Below are 23,870 nucleotides of genomic sequence, written 5' to 3' on the forward strand. Positions count from 1 at the left end.
TCAACGAGCTACTGTATCAGTAAAGGAAGCAGTCAATGTCATTGAATTACTACCTTCAGACAGTATGGAGCACCAATTATTAAATAGTACAGGAGTGGACATGGCAAATGAAATGAAAAAGTATACAATATTGAATTAATAAATTCTTAGTGCAACAAATCAACAAGGTAATGGAGCAGCAGCCAAACCAAATTAGTAAAGTAATGGAGAAGGCAAAAAATAAATGGTTCATGAAGCAGTGGATGCCATTCAATTAATAGATTAGAGCAGCAGTTTGCACACCAAAAAAGATCAATAAATTGAAGTAGGAGGGACAATAATAGAGGTATGAGTTCTTAGTACCCCGTCCCATCTTGGCTACCCCTGTTTTTCTGTCCCCATGGCTGTAAACTAACCTCGGCTAGGTTCATCAGCAATTTACTTTTCAGGATCAATCATCACACATGCGTGCTGCAAAAATAAAAATTTGCTCATTTGTAAAAGATTGATTGGCTTGACCAATAATCTTTGAAAGCAGGTAAGTGGTTAATTTATGTAGCTTAATCAGTTGACGTGTGGAAAGATTCCTAGTCACAGCTCCTCCCCCCCCCCCCCCCCCCCACCCCACCCACACCCCACCCCATCCCCCCACTACCCCTCAAGGAACACCACCGGGACAAAGTCTCAGGCAGAAGGATTGTTGCACAGAAGTAGGGATTGAGAAAAAGGAGAAAGAGGCCTGAGGTTTAAGATGGAGGAGACATCACAGGGTAATCATAATTTCATGGTTGGGGTAATTATTTAGATAGTGTGAAGCCATAAGTGGTTGACTAAAAGGCAGCTAAGGTACTACCAGTTAAAGCAATTATTGTTACAAGGAAGGTTGGGAAGGAGGTCTTGTGGTGTCATGGTATAGTGGCCATGCCTCTGAGTCAAAACCTCTGGCTTTGTGATCCCACTCCAGGGCTTGATGGTCCTGGGAAGTGCGTTCAGAATGTGACCAACAGCTTAATTTCAATCTGCAAATCCTTTCAACAGGCCTGTGGCAGGTAGTCAGAGTGGAACAGTCTCCTGGTCAGTCGTTCTTGATGCGGTGGTGCCTGGCGCCTAGTTCCCGGAAAAACAAGCTATGGAAACAGGCAGATCATTGCCTGCTTCGTGTTTCCCCATTAGTTACAAGGTTGGCTTTCCACCTACTACTGCCTTTTAAAACTATTTTTTTTCCCTGTGAGCATAAAGTCAACCACTGTTTATTAGAATTTTCCGCTGCCTTATATGTCTAGTGAGTGGCCATCCTCAGAAAGTATTTTTTGCAAACGAAGACAATTCGAGTCATTTAGTAAACCAAGATACTGTCATGTGACGATGGTAAGGTTAGCATTCTTAAAGGATGAGATCAGATGTGTTGAAATTCCTTCTTTATTTTAACATATTTACTGATGAGTAGTTCTGACACACTCCATAAAAATGTATAGTGAAAGATAAACTGCCATAAAATGTTGGAGAGGAACAGGAACAATTATAAGATTTGGAGGGTAGTAACAAAATAGAAACGGTATTTTTACAGTTAATGAGTTTTTAACCTTCTTCTTGTGTTGTCCACCTAAAGGCAGGTCCAGTCCAGAATATCACAACCTCCTCTATAATGGGCCAGGCAAAGAGGCAGGTCCCAAATCCGCCACATCTTAAACAGGGATTGAATCCCCTGCTGTTGGCACCAATCTGATCTGCACCAGTCATCCAGCCAACTAGCTCCCCCAAAGGAGTCCGAGTTTCTGTGGCAACATGTATCTTCACATGCATGCCATAGCCTGGAACTATGGATAGTAATAGTAGGGTCTCCAATGCCCTTTCCATCTCGTGGCTGAACAGGAATCTCTCCCACTCTTACTACCTACCTTTGACGTATGTTGGGAAGATTTTACAAATTGACACCGGACCTATTTGGCCATGTTCTGAACACACCTTCCTTGGTCATCAAGTCCTAGAGTGGGAATTGTGAACCCAGAGCTCCTGGTTCAGAGACAGAGTCACTACAAACTGCTGCAGAAGACCACCATCTTTGTAAATTTACAGAAGTACAATTACATCAAATTAAATTTGGTTGTTAGGCCAATTACGATAGTTTGCAGTAGAAAAGGTAACTTGTGCATAGGTCAGAAAGTCCAGAAATTTATTTGGGCCTAATCTTCTGAGGTTGTGTTAATTGCTGTTGCATTGGCAATCTGCTCCTATTTTTTTTTACACAGTGCTGGAGCTCCACATTTCTACCCTGGACGACCAAACCGAGTCTCTTCAGCAATGTGGATAGTACCTGTTCTGGGATTCCTTCTTCATAGGGTGGTATGGTGGGTAGTGTGGCAGGGTCAGTAGGGTCCAGGGTGGTAGAGTGGTAGGTGATAGGATGACTAGGGTGGCAGAGGCGGTAGAGCGAAGGGTAGTAGGTGGTATGATGGGTAGGGTGGCAGGGTCAATAGAGTGCAGGGTGGTGGGTGGCAGGGTCATTAGGGTGCAGGTGGTAGATTGCAGTATGTGGCAGTGTGGGTAGGGTGGTGATGTTTGGTCAGGTCAGTTGGGAGGGGAGTCAGAGGGTCAGGGAATCAGAGGGTCGGAGAGGGAAGTTAGAGAATCAGGGGGAATCGGAGGGTTGGGGGGAGGGTCAGTGAGGAATTGTGCAGTGGGGGGACAGCTCTATAGTTTCCTAGGTAAGTGAGCTGGAAATATCTTGGAGATCTTTTTAGGAGGATTGCAGATGCAGGGGTGTCCATTGGAATTTGAAAGTCCTTGGCAATTCCTGTGGCGTTCTGGCTTTGGGACTTCCGACGAGTCAACCAGTTCAACTTCTGGGAAATGTCCAGGGTAGACCATCCGGAGGCTGGAAGTTGTGGAGATTGTTCCACAACTCAATTCACCCTCAATATGTGGAGTAAAGGAGTAAATGTGGAAAATTGGTAATGCTGCTGCAAGGGAAAATAATTAAACTGATCAATTTAGCACCCATTGTCATGGACCTTTCAGGTATCTTTTAATTAATTCAGTTGTTTACCAACCTTGGACTGTCACATTGTCTGGCAGAATATGACACTCCTCCTCCACACGTCCTGCTGCACTCTCCCCATGGTGACCAGGGTCCCCACGCCCCATCCACTCCCTCTGGTCTAGTGCCGAATGGGACACAGTCTCTTTTATAGCACCACTGTAGCAGAAACTTACATTTAAACTTTACACAGCAAAATTAAACAAATGCATTTTTCTTATAAGTCTAAAGTTGTGCAGGGTGGGTGGACTGGCCATGATAAATCGCCCTTTAGTGTCCAGGGATGTGCAGGTTAGGTCATAGGTATAGGGCAGAGTAGATCGGTGCAGACTCAATGGGCCGAATGGCCCCCTTCTGTAGGAATTCTATGATAAATTCAGTTACAATAATTTTGCAATGGACAGGCTGATAATGAGTCAAAACACCACATGGAAAAATATCTTGTTGCTCTCAAACAGCATTTCAATGTATGTCACAATATACCCTCTAGATTTAATTTTGAACTTGCATGTGCGTCTTTCATGCCAATTTCCCATCGTCCAACACTGCCAAAAAATATTTCCAGCTCATGTAAGATTTATGCATTAGAACAAATGGCTCTCCCGCTAATATTTTCTCTGCAATTTTTTTGAATGGAAAAGGTAAGCTTTACTGACTTTTGATAATTCATGGGTTGGATTCTCCGATTCTGTCGCAAAGTGGTGACACTGGCGTGGAACCTTTGGCGTTTTACGATGCCAAAACTGGCGCCGAACCCGATTCAGGACCGGTGAGGGGCTAGCAGCGGCGCTGGGTAAAACTCCCGGCTTCCGCAACAAAAGAGACTGGAGAATGGCTGGGTCCATGGCCACGGAAGTGCAAGGCGATGACCTGCAGTGGTCGTGCTGTACAACGTGGAGCCGGGCGTGTGTGGACCAGACCTACCAAATACGGCCCCACAGGACAAACAATGGCCATCTCCTGAGCAGCCCCCAACAGTGCCCCCAGCCCTCGCGAAAGACCCCCAGCCAGCAGCATGACTCTCAGCCTACTGTGGCGGCGCTGGACACACTCCACGTCTGCCACGCCGGGTTCCCGACCGCCCAGTCCACACGTCAACCCCGCGATCCGGAACTTGGCCTATTGAGAAAGGAGTACCGGGGGAGGGCCTTCCGATGACCTGCCATGGCGTTCCAATGGCGTGTGGCACGCGACGTGATGGCGCCATTTCGGAGGGTGCGCAGACTCGAAAACCGGCGTCAAACCGGCAGTACCCCCAATTTGGGCATCGGAAGGGATTCTCTGCCTGATCGCCGATTATGATATTGGCAACGGGCAACTGAGAATCCCGCCCCATATCTTTGTCATAAAAATATGATTGATGAACTAAGATTTGTAATTGGGTTATACTAAAAACAGTTCAACTTCTCAATAGTAGATTCTAAAATAACGAATTAACACCATTAATTTCTTGTTACTCACCCCCTTTTCAATGGTATTTGATTGACATACTGTTCCCTCAGCAGCAGGAATGCTGTTTGTAATACAACGATTACTTTTACTAAGACACCACAACTCACTGCATACCTCCTACAAATAAAACATTAATAAAAAGTATCAAGAACTAAAACTGAAAGCCTTTCCAAGCTTTATAAAGTTAACTATATGCACTATCAATTTCTAGATTTTGTTGGCAGGTATTTACAGCTACCAAGGCGAGCATAACAGTTGAATGAATCCTTTAAAAATCACTAACCACGCTGTGTAAGTTGAGCAAAGCTTGTTACTCAGCAGTTTGGATATTAAAATAGAGACTGGAGCAAATAAGCAGTAATATTAGGGCTTCTCTTCCATCTTTAAGGAGCTTAATGTGAATCTATCCAATGACTATTTTCAACTTCACATTGAACCTGCCCATGCTTTTAAAACTTAAATGTTTTTGGCATTGTGGGCTGCTGTGAACAAAATTCAAAAAATCTATTATTAATATCGTCCCTTGTTGTTCTTGGTCTGTGCTTTGTGCAGAAACCTTTTCCACATTATATTGGATTATGTCGGATACTATTCCTTACTCCACTCAAGCCTCTTCCCTTTTTTCTTCAACTGTCGGCGTAACCCTCAATTCCCTACTCCCTTGATTGGAGTCCCCTTAAACACATCTACATTATTTGCTTCAACCACTGCACAAGCACATTCTCACCATTCTTCAGGTAAAAATGTTTCTTCTGCGTACTCTATTGGGTTTCTGGATGACTGTCTTGTACCGATATAGCCTCGAATTGTGCTCTTCCCCCCACAAGTGGAAACATTGGGCTAGGTCTTGATGCAGTGGCATGGGTCGTGACGGCAGGACTGGAAGTGAGCGGGACTTCTGCTCAGATGCGCCACAGTCGGCATTGTGCGATCACATGGCAGCGAGCCATGCATGATAAAAGGGCAAGGCCAATTGTGCGGCAGGAGTGGGCAGGAAGTCGCTGGCCCCGTCATTACCCATGGGGGTGCGGTCAACAATACCCGAACAGGAATCCACTCCCTGCAAGTGAACAGTGTCACTTTGCCTATCTGAGAAGGAGGACTTTGAGCTGGAACTGCTGCTCCCCACTTCTTCACCTGCCACACTGAAAATGCTGCCATCCTCCCTCCCTTGGAAGCCATGTCCCAACCTCCATGGACAGCCGCCACCTGAGCTCAATGCGACAGCTTAGCCTCCTCTCCCTTGGTTCAACAAAGTTTCCCTTATTAGAAAAGCAGCTGCTACTTGCTCCAAAACCACCAGGGAGCCTACCTCGCCCGCTGCATGCCACCTTCAACCAGCTGTAAATCTGAAGGCGCATGATTATTGTTTTCTGCCACCTTCAATGCAGAGGTACCATTTAATCTGCTGACCATGTGTTTAATGAGTATGCATGACATCCAAATGCACGAAAAATTGCCATCAGGAACCACGATCCACCTTTAATCCGCTGCCAACTTACTTCCCAAATTTCATCCCACCATCGGGAAGCTGATATTTCACCTGCCGCAAAATTAAGTGCCCCAGCACCTCATTACCCAGGGAACTGCATGGAGCTTCACTAGATTCCACCCATTCTTTCTCCACATGCACACTCAAAACCTTCCATTATTTTGTTGTGTTACCTCTATCAGGCCACCCCCTTGGCATTTTTTCCAGGGAAAAGTAACCTGACCCAATCACTCTTTCCTGATATCTATACCCTCGCATTTCGGGCCGCATCTTTGTGAATCTTCTCTGCACTCTCTTTAGTGCCTCTACATCTTTTTACTTATATGGCAATCAGAACTGCTTGCAGTATTCTATGTCTAGTCTAGCCAAAGCTCAACACAGGTTTTGTATGACTTCCCTACTTTTTAATTCTACTCTTTCTTTATGGTCTTGCTCACCTTTTTTCTTATGGACTGGAAACTTTCCCTGCCTAGAATTGCTGTTCCCTGCATCACCAACATTTATCATTAATATAGACTTAGCCTGCACGTCAAATTCAGCCCACCAAATAGATTGTAAAGTAACATGGAGACCTCTACACTAGTCCAGAGCTCCAGAAGAGTAACGTTCAAATTGAGGCCTGAAGCCTTAGCGCACCACTTTCTCATGTTTACTGCATTGTACAAGGAATTCCTGTATGAGCCAATAGAGGCCCACCCTTTCTGCACAGCTTGGACAGAACTTAACCTTGGCGAGGAGGGTCACGCTCACCAGTTGGAGAAACAGTGGTAGCCTCACGTCATTTCCATTGGGGAAGGCCTGACAGAGTGTACGGCTGGCACTTAACTGGTCAGTATCAGATGTTCGCCGGGGTTCAGCATCCCGGGGTGGAAACCCCACCCGGCGAAAGCAGATGACAATCATCTGCCGGCAGCGCTACTGGAAGCAACTGCAGCTGGTAAAGCACCCAAGGCGAGGCCTAGGATCACTGAGGGATCCAGATCACAAGTGAGCGAGGCTGGAATGGGGTCACAGGGAGCAGGTTACTAGCGGTGGAGGTGGGAGTGGATCAGAAGAAAGAAGTTCGGACAGCGGTTGGCTCCCACCACTCTCTCCCCCTCACCCCCCAATCCACCGACTGCCCAATATAGGTTCCTCAGCCAGGCACTGAGCATAGAACCAGAAACTTCTCCGACAGGGTTTACCTGTTGATCTCTCCGTGTGTCAATTCTCCCACCTCCCGTTGGTTGAATGCAAGTGGCAGGAAGATGAAATTCTTAGGTGGGCATTAACTGCCCCCTTAAAGGCCTTAGTTGGTGGCAGGGCAGGAACACCATCTAAGAGCCTTTGTGTCCCGCATTAATTGGGGCAGAAGTAAAAGGCAGCGGGATTCCCACCCTCCAGCCTTCCATCTAAATAAATGCACCACTGGCACTAAATGTGCCGCGGGGAGCATTAAATCTGCCTCATATCTGAAACGTAGTTTTCCTTGTACAGCACTATAATACACTTAAAGCACTTTACACTTGCAGCTAGTGCCACGTTAAAACAACTGTATAATTATCTTGAGGCTGAATTTTTTTCTCACAGATGTTTAAAGGGAAATGAATTTAGGCAATCTAAGTCTGTTTTCTGCTGAATTTAAATCATAAACATAACAGTATCAAATTAAACAGATTCCTGACAGACAATTTTAAGATGGCAGATTTATGAAGTAAACACAGAGGTAATAATTTTTAAAACATCTCTGGCACTGTCTGTTATAAGAGGTCAGAACTCCATCCCATTCAAAAAGTCTCAATCTTTCTCAAAGAAATAAAGCAGGAAGACTCTCTACCCCATATTTACACTGGCGTGATTTGACTCCATATTGGAAACGGCACTGTTCATCAGCATCGTACACCTGACCTGGGGCCACGGTCGGGTAAAAGAACTCCTGTTTTGGGGGTGCATTGATGAGACATCTGCCGTGTCCTGAACTGGCAAAGAAAAAAAATAATTTTTATTATAGAAGAAAAACAAATTTGTTACTTTCTAAAATTATGTGCTGGCAGGGGAACCTACATAAAGAACTGATCAAAGAATAAAACAGTTGAGAAAATACAATCCCCCATGCAAAATTCCTTTTCTACTTTTATCGATGATACCTGCTCATGTTAAATGAACAACTGTTAAATGAATAAAATGTTTAAAGTGTTATAGCGCCTTGGTAAAGCCAATTGCCCAAACGTTCTTCCCCTATCGGTGCATTACTCTCGTTTACAAGTGCTTTTTTCTCTCTCGACGTGAAGTACTTTTAGTACTTCAGATTAAGTACTTTTCTAATACTGCTGGTGGGCATCCCCTTGGACAACCTGGTTTCATAACGGTGATTGAACCCACACCACCAAAATTCAACTCTGCTATCCTCCTCTTTTCCAACATTCCCCCCACCCCAGTTCCTTAGCTGTTGAGGCCCAGCTCCACCCACCAGCCTGCCTCTCAATCTAAATATCTGAAGCCAGAAAACAGTCTTAAAGCTGTTAAATTTAAATATTAAATCAGATAAAGCACGACCAAAGCACTATTTAATAATGCAACAGTCGATTACAACATTATCAGCTGCTTTGTCTAAAACTTGGATGCCTCAGCGACCCTGAAAGACACTTGGCCACTTTCTGTTTCCATCTTCGATCATATTTTCTGACTCCTTACTCCAAAAAGCTGGTGATGTAATCCCTGCTGCATGTTGACCAGATAAAAGGATTGGTTTTCACAGTGATGTGAGCAGCCATCAGCTTCGCTGTTTCCTGACCTCTCGGACCACAGGAGTTTCCAACTCCATCATGATTCATACCAAAGCTAAAAGACAGTAAAGTCCATTAAAACAAGACAATTTCCATTACAGTTATTTTAGTATCTTTAATTTTTTTTCCACTGCATGCCCCCGCCCGCGCTTGTTTCTTGGGGCCAATACAGAAGATGGGGTAGAGATCTCATACACTGGGTTTCTAGTTTAGCTCAGCTTCACCTGAACCTCCACTCACGAGGCAGAGACAAGCCATCGTATCGTGCCACCAGAAAGGCAAAAAGTATTTCAATTGGATTCCTTCACTCTTGAAGGTTGCAAGTTCTCATTTAAACTGGTGCTGCATTTCCTTGGCCTGCATTCACATTGCTGACAAGCTGAATGGAGCAGGCAGAAAGATGGCAAGACATAAATAAACCGCTTTTGGCTACGGAAATAAAATTGGCAAATTTCCTGTTGCAATAGGAAGGCATTGTGGGTTTAACTGTTTTGAAGGAGACTCCTTGTATGGTAGCATCTCTTTTATGAAAATGGGAGTCCCTCTGGTACACTGTTCTACATCTCCTACATCGAGGAAGAGAAGAATGTAGTAGGCGTATGTTTGGAAAGCATGAAAATGTCATACCCTTGATGTTTAAAATATCAGTTCCACAGGACTTATCTTCCCATTTATTGCTTCGATAGGGAGGTAGCTTGAGGGGTATTAACCTGGGCTTGTAGGTATACACACACTTAAGCGGTATTAACCTTGGCTCACTTGAGGGATATTAACCTTAGCTTGTTGATATACGCACACTTGACTCAAGAATCATTAGTTCATAGGCTCAAGTCCCATGTCAATAACTTGAATGAACAAATTTGGCATGTCACTTCAGTACTGTACTGAGGGAGTGCAGATGTGTCAGAGAAGACATTAAACCAAGGTTCTATCTGCCTTCTCAGGAAAAGAGCAAGTGGTATTATTTAAAAATGAGCAAGGAGGTTTTCTCAGTCTTCTGGCCAATATTTATTTTTCAAAATCAACCTAATTAAAAGGATTACCCGGTCTTGTATCTCATTTGTGAGACTTACAAATTGGCTGTCACACTACAACTGTGACTACACTTCATCATTACTTCATTGGCTGTAAAACCTTTGGGAATGCCCCGAGATCATAAACATTACTATAGAAATGAAAATCCATTCCTTATCCCTTGCTAATGCAATCTGCTGCAGGACACCAACAGCCACATGCCAGATATGGTGCAAGAGAATGTTTTTGCCTTGGGCTTTTCCAGTAAAACAAAGCACAAGAGGTCGACAAGGCAAGCATTGGACAAGCTGAGGTAAATGTTCATTGAGAAGCTCCCATTCAGTGATCGGGAGGTACAAGAGTTCAGTCATTAGTGAGGCTTCTTATATTTTCCTGCCCCGCTCCATTTGCATAGCCTACATACAGGCCGGACACAGGCATACCCCTGGCTGGGCTTTGAACATGATTCTCCGTTGCCGGTTTTTCGGCGCGGACGGGAATTGCACTGCGTCGTTTGGGGGGCCCCGGCGATTCTTTGGCCTGCGATGGGCCGAGTGGCTGCCCATTTTTGGCGGGTCCCTCCGGCGTATATTACACCAAGTCTGTACCGGCGGGACCTGGCTCTGCGGGTGGCCTGCGGAGTCCTCCGGGGGGCGCGGGGGGATCTGGCCCCGGAGGGGAGGGCCCACAGTGGACTGGCCCACAATTGGGGGGGCCCCACAGTGGATTGGCCCACAATCGGGGCCCACCGATCTGCGGGCGGGCCTGTGCTGTGGGGCACTCTTTCCTTCCATGCCGGCCGGTGTAACTGTCCGCCATGGCTAGCGTGGAGATGAGCCCACCCCGCGTATGTGCTGGGATGACGGCAGCACATGCTGGCGGAGGCCCTTCGGCACCAATTGGTGCAGCGCCAAGCCCGCCGGCGCTGGCCTAGCCCCTGAAGGTGCGGAGGATTCTGCACCTTCCGGGCAGCCTGGTGCCGGAGTGGTTCACGCCACTCCTCGGCGCTGGATGGGCCCGCTCTGCCGGTTAGGGGAGAATGCCACCCATAGCCTAATTTGCCTGATATCAGGGGCAAAATTCTTCCCTACCCGGCAGGGCGGTGGGTCCCGGCGTAGAGGAGTGGCGCCAACCATCCGGTGTCGGGCCTCTCTCAAAAGATGCGGAATTCTCTGCACCTTTAGGGGCTAGACCCGTGCTGGAGTGGCTCCCGCTCTGCCGATGGCACCAAAACTGCCGCCAAAGCCCTTTGGCGCTATGCCGCCCGGCGTCGGGGCTGGCCGAAAGGCCTTCGCCGGTCAGCGCATGCGCCAGAGCGTCAGCGGCCGCTGACGTCACCACCGGCGCATGCGCGGTGGAGGGGGTTTCTTCCGCCTCCGCCATGGTGGAGGCCGTGGAGGCGGCGGTAGAAAAAGTGTGCCCCCGCGGCACTGGCCCGCCCGCCGATCTGTGGGCCCCAATCGCGGGCCAGGCCACCGTGGGGGCACCCCCCGGGTCCGATTGCCCCGTGCCCCCACCAGGACCCCGGGGGCCCGCTTGTGCCACCAATCCCGCCGCCACCAGAGGTGGTTTAAATCACGTTGGCGGGATTGGCCTGTCAGCGGCATGACTTCGACCCATCGCGGGCCGGAGAATCGCTGTTGGGGGCACGCCGATCGGCGCGGGGGGCACGCCAATCGGCGGGGCGTGATTCCCGCTCCTGCCGATTCCCTGGTGGCGGAGAATTCCGGCCACGGCGGGGGCGGGATTTATGCCGGCCCCGGGCGATTCCCCGACCCTGCGGGGGGTTGGAGAATTCCGCCCTAGGTGTATCACGTTTATACCAGTTATAAAAAGATCACCAGTTATAAAAAGATGCTCAAAATTAATTATAGTTTTTTTAGCTTTACGGTTTCACAAAAATGAGTATTGTCCATGATGGTAAATTTCTCTTACTTGTGACCAATTTCATGAGCGATTGTAAATGCAGTTGCTAGGCCTATGTCTTCATTGATACTGCAGCTTCTTTCTGGTTCACACATGCCACCCACTGGAGCTAGACCTGCAACAGGATTGCTCAGTTAGCTCGGAGGAATAAGGATAGTCAAACACAGGTATCAGCAATTCAGTTCAAGCAGAATATGGAAGCTCATCTTGAAAGAAAGATGATGCTGCCACATCGCATGAAGATTGATTTGTAATCACAAATACTATCAACAGCAATCCTGACTTGCAAAAGAGGAAAACATAGACAGGAGCATTAAAATAAGGTGGACTTGGTTAACAGTTTAATGTGGTGGTATGGATTCTTGGGAAGTACATAAGGTTAGGTAGAACAATTCCCTCAGTTTAGCTGCGGTGTGAGTGTTCCTATATAGATACATAGATACATAGAACAGTACAGCACAGAACAGGCCCTTCGGCCCTCAATGTTGTGCCGAGCCATGATCACCCTACTCAAACTCACGTATCCACCCTATAACCGTAACACAACAACCCCCCCCTTAACCTTACTTTTTTATTAGGACACTACGGGCAATTTAGCATGGCCAATCCACCTAACCCGCACATCTTTGGACTGTGGGAGGAAACCGGAGCACCCGGAGGAAACCCACGCACACAGGAGGAGGACGTGCAGACTCCACACAGACAGTGACCCAGCCGGGAATCGAACCTGGGACCCTGGAGCTGTGAAGCATTTATGCTAACCACCATGCTACCCTGCTGCCCCTACGGGGATATATGTCAGCTGGGATTAGTCGGCTAATAAGGGTCATGCCCAGTGATTGGAGAACTGGCAGGGAATCATTGTCAGTTCTGTGGTGGAGGGCGAATGGAAGCAAGTGCCTTGCAGGTGGTTAAGTGGCCACGAGTGGGCCTTTCCTGTGATTGAGAACTCCAGCATCGAAAGCCTCACCCATCTAGTGCTGCCAGTCAATCAAAATGTGGCAGTTCTTCTTGCGGCAAGTGAGATCAGGGTGCCCTTAAAACGGAGCCCCGATCTCGGGACTACCAATGTTGCCAGCTTTTCCAAGTGTGGTGTATTGGGCAGTGTGAGAGGGTCATGTTGTCGTGAATAGGAGATGTCAAGCCAGGTTAGGTTGACACCCGGCGTGAAGCCTTTCAACCTCTTGTGGCAGTTGCCTGGTTCATTAATGCAGACCCTGGGAATTGACTTCCCTGCCCACCTGCTCCCAAATCCTTCTGAGGATGGTCCTCGAGGATCTTCTCGTCCCTCACGGAACCATGCCACCTCTCATCCTGTCTGTCTGTATCACTAAGGTGTCCGGCAGTGTACCTATCAGTCTGAATCCATATGTGCCTTGAGTTGCGAGAATTTTCTTTTACTTTCCACCTTCACTTTAAGATGCAGCCTGCCTTTAAGAAAAATCAGGCTGCCTGTATCCATGTGGTCAGCAAAAAAACCCTGCCGGTGCCTCCTGCTGTTTGCAGCATCACTGAGGAGAGGAGAGCAGCACTGGAGGTGCACATAATCGTACTGTAATCATGCATGTCTGTCAGACTGGCAGACTAATTTTGTGCCTTACATTGCTAATTACCAGACGTAACTTTCTGTGCCGAGTTCAACAGGCAAATAATGTGGAGTTGCGAGATAATTAAGTCTGAGATGCTGTTCTTGTGAAGCTAATGGCTCAGTGATACAAATCGGCCAGCAACGTGATGATTTACAATTCACAAGAAATCTTTTCTTTGCCAAAGGTTGCTGGCCAGTTTGCACATTAATAACAGCGTGTGTCATCCAGACACACATTTCAGCCGGCTGGTTTGTATGCACCAAATGATTTCGGCATAACATGATTAAACATTTTTTAAAAATCCCTTCTGATTTACGTTATTAATATTTATTAATGCTCTTAAGATCAAAGGCACGGAGCTCTGTTAAAGACCTGGGTTTGGATTTTTAGTTGATGTTTTTGGCCACAATTATCAAGCAGTTAGCTGAAGGGAGATCGTGCAGTCTGAATATATACAGTGTGCATAAATATTCCAAGATGCACCAGTGACATTTTGCAAGTCCAACTGAAAGAACGTTCTTCTTTAGTCTCTACCAGAATGTGTTCATTTGGCTGCATTCTGTCCAAATAATTTGAAGAAAAGTTGGAGAGCAAATTGAAAAAGCTCTGTTCAAATAAAGCCTATGTTGAGTCTCCTTGTTAATGCATCAAGGCTCTCTATGATGTTTTTTTATGATGCTCGGATAGCATTCTAATACAATCCTACTTACCTTGAGAAAAAAAATAGCAAGGTTGTAGATCGAAAAGTGCGATTATACTGAATGCAGGTTATGATAACGTACCTAGAGTTCCACAGGGTTTGTTCTTATAGATGCAGATGTCATACCTGCAGCAAAACAAAAAATAGGTCAAGCAACTTGAATAAAATGCAAGAAGATTGAAAATCTGTGATACCGCTCTATTGGCATAGTACTAAAAATCTCCATTCTGGACCTGATTCTCAGGCCAAGCCACAGAGTTTAATAATGTCTGGATGCCTTTACCACCATGGAGATGTCCTGGGCACATGACAGAAGACAGCCATAGGTAGAATTGCTGGTCATCCATTTGCAAAGCAGTTTTATAGTGTTTTTTCATGAAGGACCAAATGACTTCCTTTACAATGAGGTTGATTTCATCAAATACCTGCCCATTATCTTCAGAGGTGCCAGCCTGAAGCCAGAATGAACTCCCCATCTTGCAAACTGGAAGCCAGTATACCTGGTTCAGCCTGCTGTGCCAACCACCCAACAGAATCAAGGCTGGAGAAGTGGAAATTCTCAGCCTGGAAATTTCCTCCCCTGACCTCTTTGATGCCAAAGGATATACTTGAGGCATACAGAACTTCCAGGCGTGGAGATGGGGACCTGGCCCCTCTCCCGTAGTCTTCGTACGCTGTGTCTCCAGGGACAGGGATTATTAACTCACCTTGACCCATAATCTGTTTAACACAATTTGAAAAAATGGATTAACACCACCATTTATTGATTTTTGGAATGTACACTTGCCAATGATAGCTTCCACCAAATTATCCTACACATTCCCCACATGGATTGTGGAACAGGAAGCTACTGAAATGATCAGAAACTATTCCTGAAAATGTTGAAGCACTAAAGAATTGAGCTATTTCCTCTTATTATTTTATTGTTGATTTTTAAAATCTATTTCTCTAAACACCTTTTCTTGCCAGTCTCCAGCCACTTTTATCTTTGAAAAGAGCTCTCATCTAACACCCTTATTGGCTATTTTTCGAAGTTCCAGCTTTAATTTCTCTGCCTATCGCTTACATTGACATTAATGCTTCCCTCATTTTACTCAGTAATTGACTGGAACCTTTTTTGTTGCCCCTCCTCCAAGAGAATCCTAGCTCCGATTGTGACGGTCAATCAAAAACTCAAATCTTCCAACGCCCCTGCACACTCTGTTTTCAACTTTAATGATAAACTCACTGGGTTCTTGGTTTACAAAATCAAGATCACTTATTACCTTGATCAAGCAAAGGGTGCTTGTCCATAGCGCTGTCTTGATATGGAAGGGAGAAATGACTGGGGTCAGGTATCATTGCTGGGTTTTTTTGCAGCTTAGATATGCATGTAAATGATTGGAATGTGGGGTCAAAACTATATCCGGTTTCTCATTAATATTGAACCGGAAATGACAGCAAGATGCAAGGAAGATGCTGATCAAATATAGGAGAATCAGCACAAATTTTGAATTTGGGCTGATCTGCGGCAGATCTCGGGCTGGATTCTCCAACCCCCCCCCCGCCGGGTCGGAGAATCGCCGGGGGGCGGTGTGAATCCCGCCCCCGCCGTCCCCCGAAGTCTCCGGCACCAGAGATTCGGCGGGAGCGGGAATCCCGCCGGCGTGAATCAAAACACCTCCATTATTGGCGGGACTGGCGGCGCGGGCGGGCTCTGGGGTCCTGGGAGGGGGGGGGCGAGGGTGATCTGGCCCCGGGGGGTGCCCCCACGGTGGCCCTGCCCGCGATCAGGGCCCACCGATCAGCGGGCGGACCTGTGCCATGGGGCACTCTTTTGCTTCCGCGTTGGCCATAGCCTTCACGATGGCTGACGCGTAAGTGACCCCCTCCACTGAGCATGCGCGGGGATGACGTCAGCAACTGCTGACGCTCCGGCGCATGCGCGGACTTCAGCCGGCTGCCGAAGTTTCTTCAGCCTCGGCTGGAGTTGCGCCAAAGGCCTTTCCCGCCGGCCGGCGGGGTGCCAACCACTCCGGCGCAGACCCAGCCTCTCAAGGCGAGGGCTTGGCCCCTAAAGGTGCAGAGAAATCCGCACCTTTGGGGCGGCCCGATGCCGGAGTGGCTCACGCCACTCCATCCCGCAGGGACCCCCTGCCCCGCCGGGTAGGGGAGAATCCAGCCCCTCATTTAACTTGGGAAAAGGTAAAGACATGGGATTGGAAAAGGATAAGAAACAGTGACAATACAAGACGAAAAATATTAGTCTGTAGGCAATAACAAAGATGAGGAACTTGGCTGTATTGGCAGCTATAACACACATGATCAGAAAAGGAGTACAAAAGCAGGATAAAGGGTCAATACGGTCTTGGGCTGTATAGTCAGAGACACGGAGCACAATCTCAGGAAGTAATTCTGTGTTTGCAGCGTACTGATTCTGTCTCACTTGGAAAAATGTGTTTGGTTCTGGTGAGAATAGTGTACAAATGATAACTAAGCACTGGAGAGGATAGAGTGATTGAACTGATAGCTGGAATTAGACATTAGCCCAAGTTTTTGCCCCTCTTGCCTGGCCAAGTGCAGCTCCAACAACATCTAAGAAGCTCAACACTAACTGGGACAATACAATGCACCTAATTGGGACGCCATCCAGTACCCTAAACATTCACTCCCTCCATCACTGACCCACTGTGGCTGCAGTGTGTACCACCTTCTCAAGGGGAATTCGGGATGGGCAATAAATGCTGGCTTAGCATCTCGTGAAATAATTTTTAAAAGATCTATAAAATGACTCAACTCAGCAACCCTAAGCCTAACCTTCCAAACCCATGGCTTTCACCACCAAGGAGAAAGTCAGCAGTCGATACTACAACTCCAAGTTCCTCTCCAACTTACACACCATCCCAACTTGGAACCACATCGCCTGCCGTTCCGTCACTGCGACTGGATCAAAATCCTGGAACTCCCTTCCTAAGAGCACTGTGGGTGTACCTACACCACATGGACTGTAGCAGTTCAAGATGACTGATTACCACCACCTTCTCAAGGAAAATTAGGGTTATATAACAAATACAAGCATTGGCAGCAATGCTCATATCCCATGAAGTAATAAAAATGGAATGGTGAGGCTATCAGAATTACTATTATTAAAGAGTAGATTGGACATCTGGCGATTGTACATGTGCAGTTCAACACAGAAATCAGGAAGTTTCTCTTGGAATTGCCCTACTCCTCCAGAAGCTTCACTACGCTGGAAATTTACCAGAGACCTTACGCTCAAACATATGGAACCCATGACATTGTGGTACCCACCCAATACACTTATTCATCCTGGTTATAGTGGATTTTTAATGTCATGTTAAGTCTTAATTCCTGAGGGCAGCACGGTGGCACAGTGGTTAGCATTGCTGCCTGCGGCGCTGAGGACCTGGGTTCGAATCCCGGCACTGGGTCACTGTCCGTATGGAGTTTGCACATTCTCCCCGTGGGTTTCACCCCCACAACCCAAAGATGTGCAGAGTAGGTGGATTGGCCATGCTAAATTGCCCCTTCATTGGAAAAAATAATTGGGTAATCTAAATTTAAAAATAGAGTCTTAATTCCTGCAAAATATCCAATCTGAGACTAACAAACTGACTTTTACAAGTTTGGAATTACACTCATTCATAATTTATATTATGGTTGAAGCATGAGGGAAAACCCTTTTTTTGTCTCCTGGAACACTCACTTAATTTATCTTTCTTCCCCCTCTCTATTTTGATTTCTGCACATGATTTGTCATTGAATTGAACGTTCTAGTTTACCAGGTTCAGGTTCTGCATGCAGCAACAGGAATTCTTCAATCTGATTGGGTAAGGAAGTACACAGCAACTTGATCTCATTAAAGTTCCAGATCCCAGCTAGAAGTGCTGTACTGAAATTGCTTTCTAACCCAATCATTTTCAAAGTCGTGACCCAATCATTTTCAAAGTCGGTGGATCGTGGGGCCATCGGTCGTGGCATTCCCGATCGTGGGAAGAAGTACCCAAATGCCGCGATCGGCTTTCAGAATACCGGCCTCTGGTGAACAACCCATGAAGAAGCTGAAATCAGGCACAAAGCAGCATAAAGATGATTGCTTGAGGTATGAGTTTATTAATTCTGCCAATGCAAATCAGGATGTAAAGTTTGTGTGTGTTATATGTAGGGAAGTACTGGCGAATGAAAGATTAAAACCTTCAAAGGTTCAAAGGCATTTGAAGACTAAGCATGGCGAGTTCGAGGACAAACCTCTTGATCTTTTTCCAACGGATAAATTATAAGCTGAAGCCCTGAGCAGAAAGTGGAACATTCAATGACAAAAGCAAGTCAGATCGTGTGGATCAAGCAGGCACCTGTCACATTAAAGGTAAGTGAAAATGGTGTGTCGTGAAGTTTGGGCGGCATGGGTCGCGAAGTATGGACGGTTGGTAAAAATGGGTCCCAGGCAAAAAAGTTTGAAGAACACTGTTCTAACCATTGCAACATTCAGTGCAAAAGCCTACGGACAGGTGTAGGTGTAGTGGATAGATGGTGCTATTATTTTGCTGCTGACAGCAAGTCCAGGCCACTGAGTCATGAAGAAAGGCAGCAGAAGTTGTATTTTATCAGCCTGACCATATTTCTTTTGCATGCCTCCTAATGTGGAAACATTTTCAAACTTGCAAATCGTGCACAATTGCAAAATTGTGACCAAATACATTTAGCTGGATTCTCCGGTGCCCGACGCCGATATTGTAACCGGCGATCAGGGGGAGAATCAACTCCAATGCCCAAATAGGGGCCGGCACTGGTTTGACGCTGGTCAGCCATGCTCCACCACCTCTGAAATGGCATCAGCGCGTTGCGCGCCGTTGCAACAGCGTTGGCGCGTCATTGGCCGGCCCTCCCACGATGCTCCATCCCCGATGGGTCGAGTTCCCGATGGTGGGGGTCACATGTGGTCTCAGCCATGCGGGAACCTGGGGTGGCGACTGCGGACTGTATCCAGCGGCGCCATACCCGACCGGGATCTGTGCCACTGGCCTGGGGGCTTGAGCGAGGGCTGGGAGGAATGGTGGGGGATGGTCAGGGGGGTGGTCTGTGGGGTCGTGGATGGTGTGTCGGGTCCGCGCACGGCCGGAGCCATGTTGTAGAGCGTGACCGCTGTAGGCCGTCAGCTGTGCGCACGTGCAGCTGAGGGCTCGACCATTCTTCGGCTTTTTCGGCGGGGGAGCTGGCAGTTTCACCCGGCGCCACTGCGGGCCCCTCACCGGTCCCGGAATCGGTGAGAGTTTCACGCAGAATGTTTGGTCGTAAAAGACCACACATGCTTCGCTGGCGCCAGCACTTAGTCACTGAAATGGCGAATCCAGCCCTGTGTTTCGTTTAAACACAGCTGCATACTAAATCTTCAATGAAACAATGCTTTCTGGCAGCTTAATAGAATGTAACTATTTCTTTTAATTCAAAATTAGCCTTTTACGACTTTGAGAGTAGTACCCTGGAGCAGTTTCATTTGTACAGCTAAAATGGGATATCTTCAAAAATAAACAATTTTAATAAGGATGTCTAGTCCTTCAGTTGTGAGTAACCTGATTTTAAATCACTGAAAATTACCTGTAAAAAACATTTAATATGTTAATTGGCCTGTATGGGTCACTGGGAGCAATCAAGCAGCGTCGTTGTGCCTGACTCGGTGATGCAACAAGGCCATAAATCTTGTCAGATGCCGTTAGATTTCGCGAGGCGTTCCAAGCATCGCAAATCTCACGAAGAGGCCACTCGCAAGATTTGCAATGCTTGGAATGCCTTTTGAGATCTAATGAGATCTCGTGAGAGGACGTAGTCAGATTTACATATTTAAGTGAGCAGTTGGGCTGACTGAAGTATGTCTGCGTCCCGAGGCCCGTGATGAATGCCCATGCCTGGGAGACCTCGCCATGGAACCGTTTAGCACTGCTCCACACAAACGTGGACCAGGCGTAGTGGCACCTGGCGAGATCTCCCACACCATCGGAGGTCCGCGAACTCTGGGCAGGGTGGTACATGGCACTTCTACTACCACCCAGGTACCTCAGCACTGACAGCCTGGTACTTGTTACTGCCACCCGGGTGCTCTGACAGTGCCACCCAGGTGGCCTTGCTGTGCCCAATGGCACTGCCAGGGTTCCTGAATAGCACTGTCAGGCTGGCAGGTGCACCTACAGGCCGGCAGGCTGGCAGTGCCAACATGCCTGGGTGCCAGGTTGCCCATGTCAAGGATTGGGCCTGGGAGTGCCCTGCCCTAATGAGGTGGTGCTAGAGGATCCTTTAACGGTAAGTTGGGGCATTGGGGAGGGGGTTTGGGGGGATTGAGAGATTGGAGCAGCATTTAAAAATGGGTCCCTGACCTTTTCCTGTGCGTGGCCAAGGATTGGGGGGGTTGGGGGTAGGGGGGTTCCTCACCAAGGGCAAAAAAACCACAGTCCTGTTTGATAGTGGGGTCGTTCACGAAAGTGCCCAAAACAGGCCACTGCTTTTGGGTGTTAAATCACGCCTAGTGTCACAGTAAATTAAAAAAAAATTTAGAGTACCCAAATATTTTTTTTTACAATTAAGGGGCAATTTAGCATGGCAAATCCACCTACCCTGCACATCTTTGGCTTGTGGGGGTGAAACCCACGCAGACATAGAACATAGAACAGTACAGTACAGCACAGAACAGGCCCTTCGGCCCTCGATGTTGTGCCGAGCAATGATCACCCTACTCAAAGCCACGTATCCACTCTATACCCGTAACCCAACAACCCCCCCCCTTAACCTTACTTTTTAGAACACTACGGGCAATTTAGCATGGCCAATCCACCTAACCCGCACATCTTTGGACTGTGGGAGGAAACTGGAGCATCCGGAGGAAACCCACGCACACACAGGGAGGACGTGCAGACTCCACACAGACAGTGACCCAGCCGGGAATCAAACCTGGGACCCTGGAGCTGTGAAGCATTTGTGCTAACCACCATGCTACCGTGCTGCCCCACGGGGAGGAAACCCACGCACACATGGGGAGACTGTGCAAACTCCACATGGACAGTGACCCAGGGTTGGGATTCGAACCCGGGTCCTCAGTGCCATAAGCAGCAATGCTAACCACCGTGCCATGTGCTGCCCCAGTGTCATAGTAAATTAATATTTTTGACATGGAAAATATCTTGGCTGGGTTCTCCAGTCCCCGAGCCCCGTACTTTTTGGCGGCTTGCCTTTCGCTGGCCACGACAATCTCTCTTCTCGCCGCTTGTCAATGGAATTTCTCATTGAAGCCACCCCATACTGCCGGGAAACCTATGGGTGGGGGTGCGCTGCCAGCAGAGAAGGGAGATTCGCAATGTCCGGTGAAGTCTGGTTTAGCTCAGTTGGCTGGACAGCTGGTTTGTGACGCAGAGCAAGGCCAACAGCATGGGTTCAATTCCCGTGCTGGCTGAGGTTATTCATGAAGGCCCAACCGTGCTCTTCGCCTGGGGTGTGATGATCCTCAGGTTAAATCACCACCAGTCAGCTCTGCTCTTCAAAGGGGAAAGCAGCCTACAGTCATCTGCGACCAAGGTGACTTTACTTACTTTTCAATTGCATAAAGAAACCTAGCCTTTAAATTAGGAGGGGAAATGAAAAAGAAACAGTTCAGATTTTGATTTAAAGAAAAATGAAAATTGCTTATTATGACAAGTAGGCTTCAAATGAGGTTACTATGAAAAGCCCCTAGTCGCCACATTCCAGCACCTGTTCGAGGAGGCTGGTACAGGAATTGAACCCGCGCTGCTGGCCTTGTTCTGCTTTAGCTGTTTAGCCCACTGTGCTAAACCAGCCCCTTACCCCTTTAATTACTTATCCAGAATATGGTGAAAGACTGCCAAGTAAGCCAATGAATCTGATTGTAGCAGCCATGACAATAGAAAAAAAAATATGAGCGTGGTATGAGAGGTATTCGAAAATATTCATTCATACATGCTTACTCTTTATTCATTCATACATGCTTGCGTTTTCCGAAGGCCGGTCTTTGGATCATTGTCTACTGATGGCTCATACTGAACCGTTTTCTTGGCAATTTTTGTCAGTGGTCATTTGCCATTGACTTCCAGTGCTCAGGTGCAGGGTGAGGAGAAAAGGTCCCAAGTCTACCTCCATCGCAATAGGCATTGAGCCCGTGTTGCTGGTGTTTTTCTGAGCGACAGGTTAGCCATCGAGGCAACCAAGTCTACCAGCCCTCCTGCTCTATAATATAGTGTTAAATTTTAACAGGTGAGTTGGGTACATGGATGAGAGTGGGGAACAAGTGGCAAATTCTCATCCCCGCATTGTGGAAGGCTTGGAGAGATTTTAGCCTGGAATCAGTACTTGGGCAAAACCCTTGCCCCCACCCAAGTTCCACAGTGGTAACGGTGAGGTCTGGAACCAATTGTTCCATGGGGATGAGGAAGCCTGGGGTAGATCAGGCCAAAGGCTTCCTGATGGCTCCTGGAAGTTCCTTAGACACTGGGATTGACCAGATGAATTGCTTTTGTGGTTGTGAAAATTTCTATGTTCTGAAGTACTTGGGAAGTTGGAAAAATCTTTCACCGGTCTCAAAATTAGCAAAGGAGTGAACATTTTACTTTATTATTATTAAATAGAGTGAGCCAATTGCTTGTCTGCTACGTGAATCAGCTCAGCATAGGAAGCCAATCCTCGTCACATTTGGATTTATTGCTACCCAGAGAAGAAACTTTAGATGAGTATTCTCTAACTGTTCGTCCACATATATTGCTTTATTGAATGCCTTTCATTCACTCCAACTAATCCAGAAATAACAGTGGCAGTGAATTGACATAAAAAATGACTCAGCACTAATTTTACAGCAGACTTCCTAGTACACAAACGACAGAGCAAGACTTAAGGAACAAATACAAAGTGTGACTTAGAAAGACTCGCTAGCAGCAGGGTGTAATTTAAACAGAAACTGGAGCGTGGGATTCAAAAATAAACAGGGCTTTTCATCTGCACCCTTCTTCAATCATTAAGCTTAAGATGTGGAATAATTTACATTTTGCAGTTAGAAAACCAGCAAAATAAAAAGAACATTCAAAAAGCTTCTATTTACGGCATTGTAGGCAGGCATCAGAAACAACCTTTTCTTTACAATCTTTTTCATAGCGTATGGGCATAGCTGGTAAGTCCAGCATTTGTTGCACATTCCTAATTGCCCTTTAACTGAGCCGCTTGCTCGGCCATTTCAGGAGGCATTTAAGAGTCAGCCACTTTGCTGTGGTTCTGGAGTCACGTGTAGGCCAGGCCAGGTAAGGATGGCAGATTTCCTCCCCTCCCCAAAAGAACATTAGTGAACCAGATGGGTTTTTACAATAATCGGCAATGATTTCACCATTAATTACCCATAAGAAATTGGTTGGTGAACTGGCTTCTCGAACCGCTGCAGACCAGACAATGCAGGTAAGAGAAGTTGAAATGGGATTGTAAAACCTTGAACTGAAGCTGGCACATAGCTCAAGGACACATTTTTAACGCTACTTCCCTTTTGGCTTGTTCGTGCCTGGGGATCTGGGACCATGATAGCTCTGATAAAGAATGCACTTCGCTCCCAATGGGAATTCATGGCCAGGCGATCTGATGGCTGGAGCACTCTTCTGGGACACAATTAGGGAAAATTATTGGCATGCATTTACATGCGAAATGGAGCATTAATGTGAAATGGTTTCCAATGTCAGCACAAAAATGGACTGACATTCCTCAGGTGAGGCAGGGATCAGAAGCCAAGAATTTGGGCACGCTCGGGTCACATCAGGTGAAGCACATTTCAACTAAAATGCATATTTATTTGAATTTTAATTTTGCTTAAAGCCTCAATTGAAATCACAGTTACTGAGGAAAAAGGGTAAGAGGTGAAAAAACAATTCTCAGCATTTTGAGT

At 47.0% G+C, this 23,870-nt stretch overlaps 1 protein-coding gene across 1 annotated transcript in view; it reads right to left on the reverse strand.

Annotated features, from left to right (window-relative positions):
- Positions 1–23,870, reverse strand: part of LOC119953594 (A disintegrin and metalloproteinase with thrombospondin motifs 6-like) — a 167,282-nt gene that overhangs the window by 72,323 nt on the left and 71,089 nt on the right. Inside the window, exons 8-13 of the mRNA XM_038778003.1 lie at positions 14,037–14,080; positions 11,675–11,780; positions 8,634–8,780; positions 7,777–7,918; positions 4,478–4,585; positions 3,030–3,175 (exon numbers count right to left, since the gene is read on the reverse strand). Of these exons, the coding sequence (XP_038633931.1) occupies positions 3,030–3,175; positions 4,478–4,585; positions 7,777–7,918; positions 8,634–8,780; positions 11,675–11,780; positions 14,037–14,080 (693 nt within the window). The remainder of the gene's footprint in view (positions 1–3,029; positions 3,176–4,477; positions 4,586–7,776; positions 7,919–8,633; positions 8,781–11,674; positions 11,781–14,036; positions 14,081–23,870) is intronic.

This window comes from Scyliorhinus canicula, chromosome 18 (assembly GCF_902713615.1).
Source record: "Scyliorhinus canicula chromosome 18, sScyCan1.1, whole genome shotgun sequence".
NCBI lineage: Eukaryota > Metazoa > Chordata > Chondrichthyes > Carcharhiniformes > Scyliorhinidae > Scyliorhinus > Scyliorhinus canicula.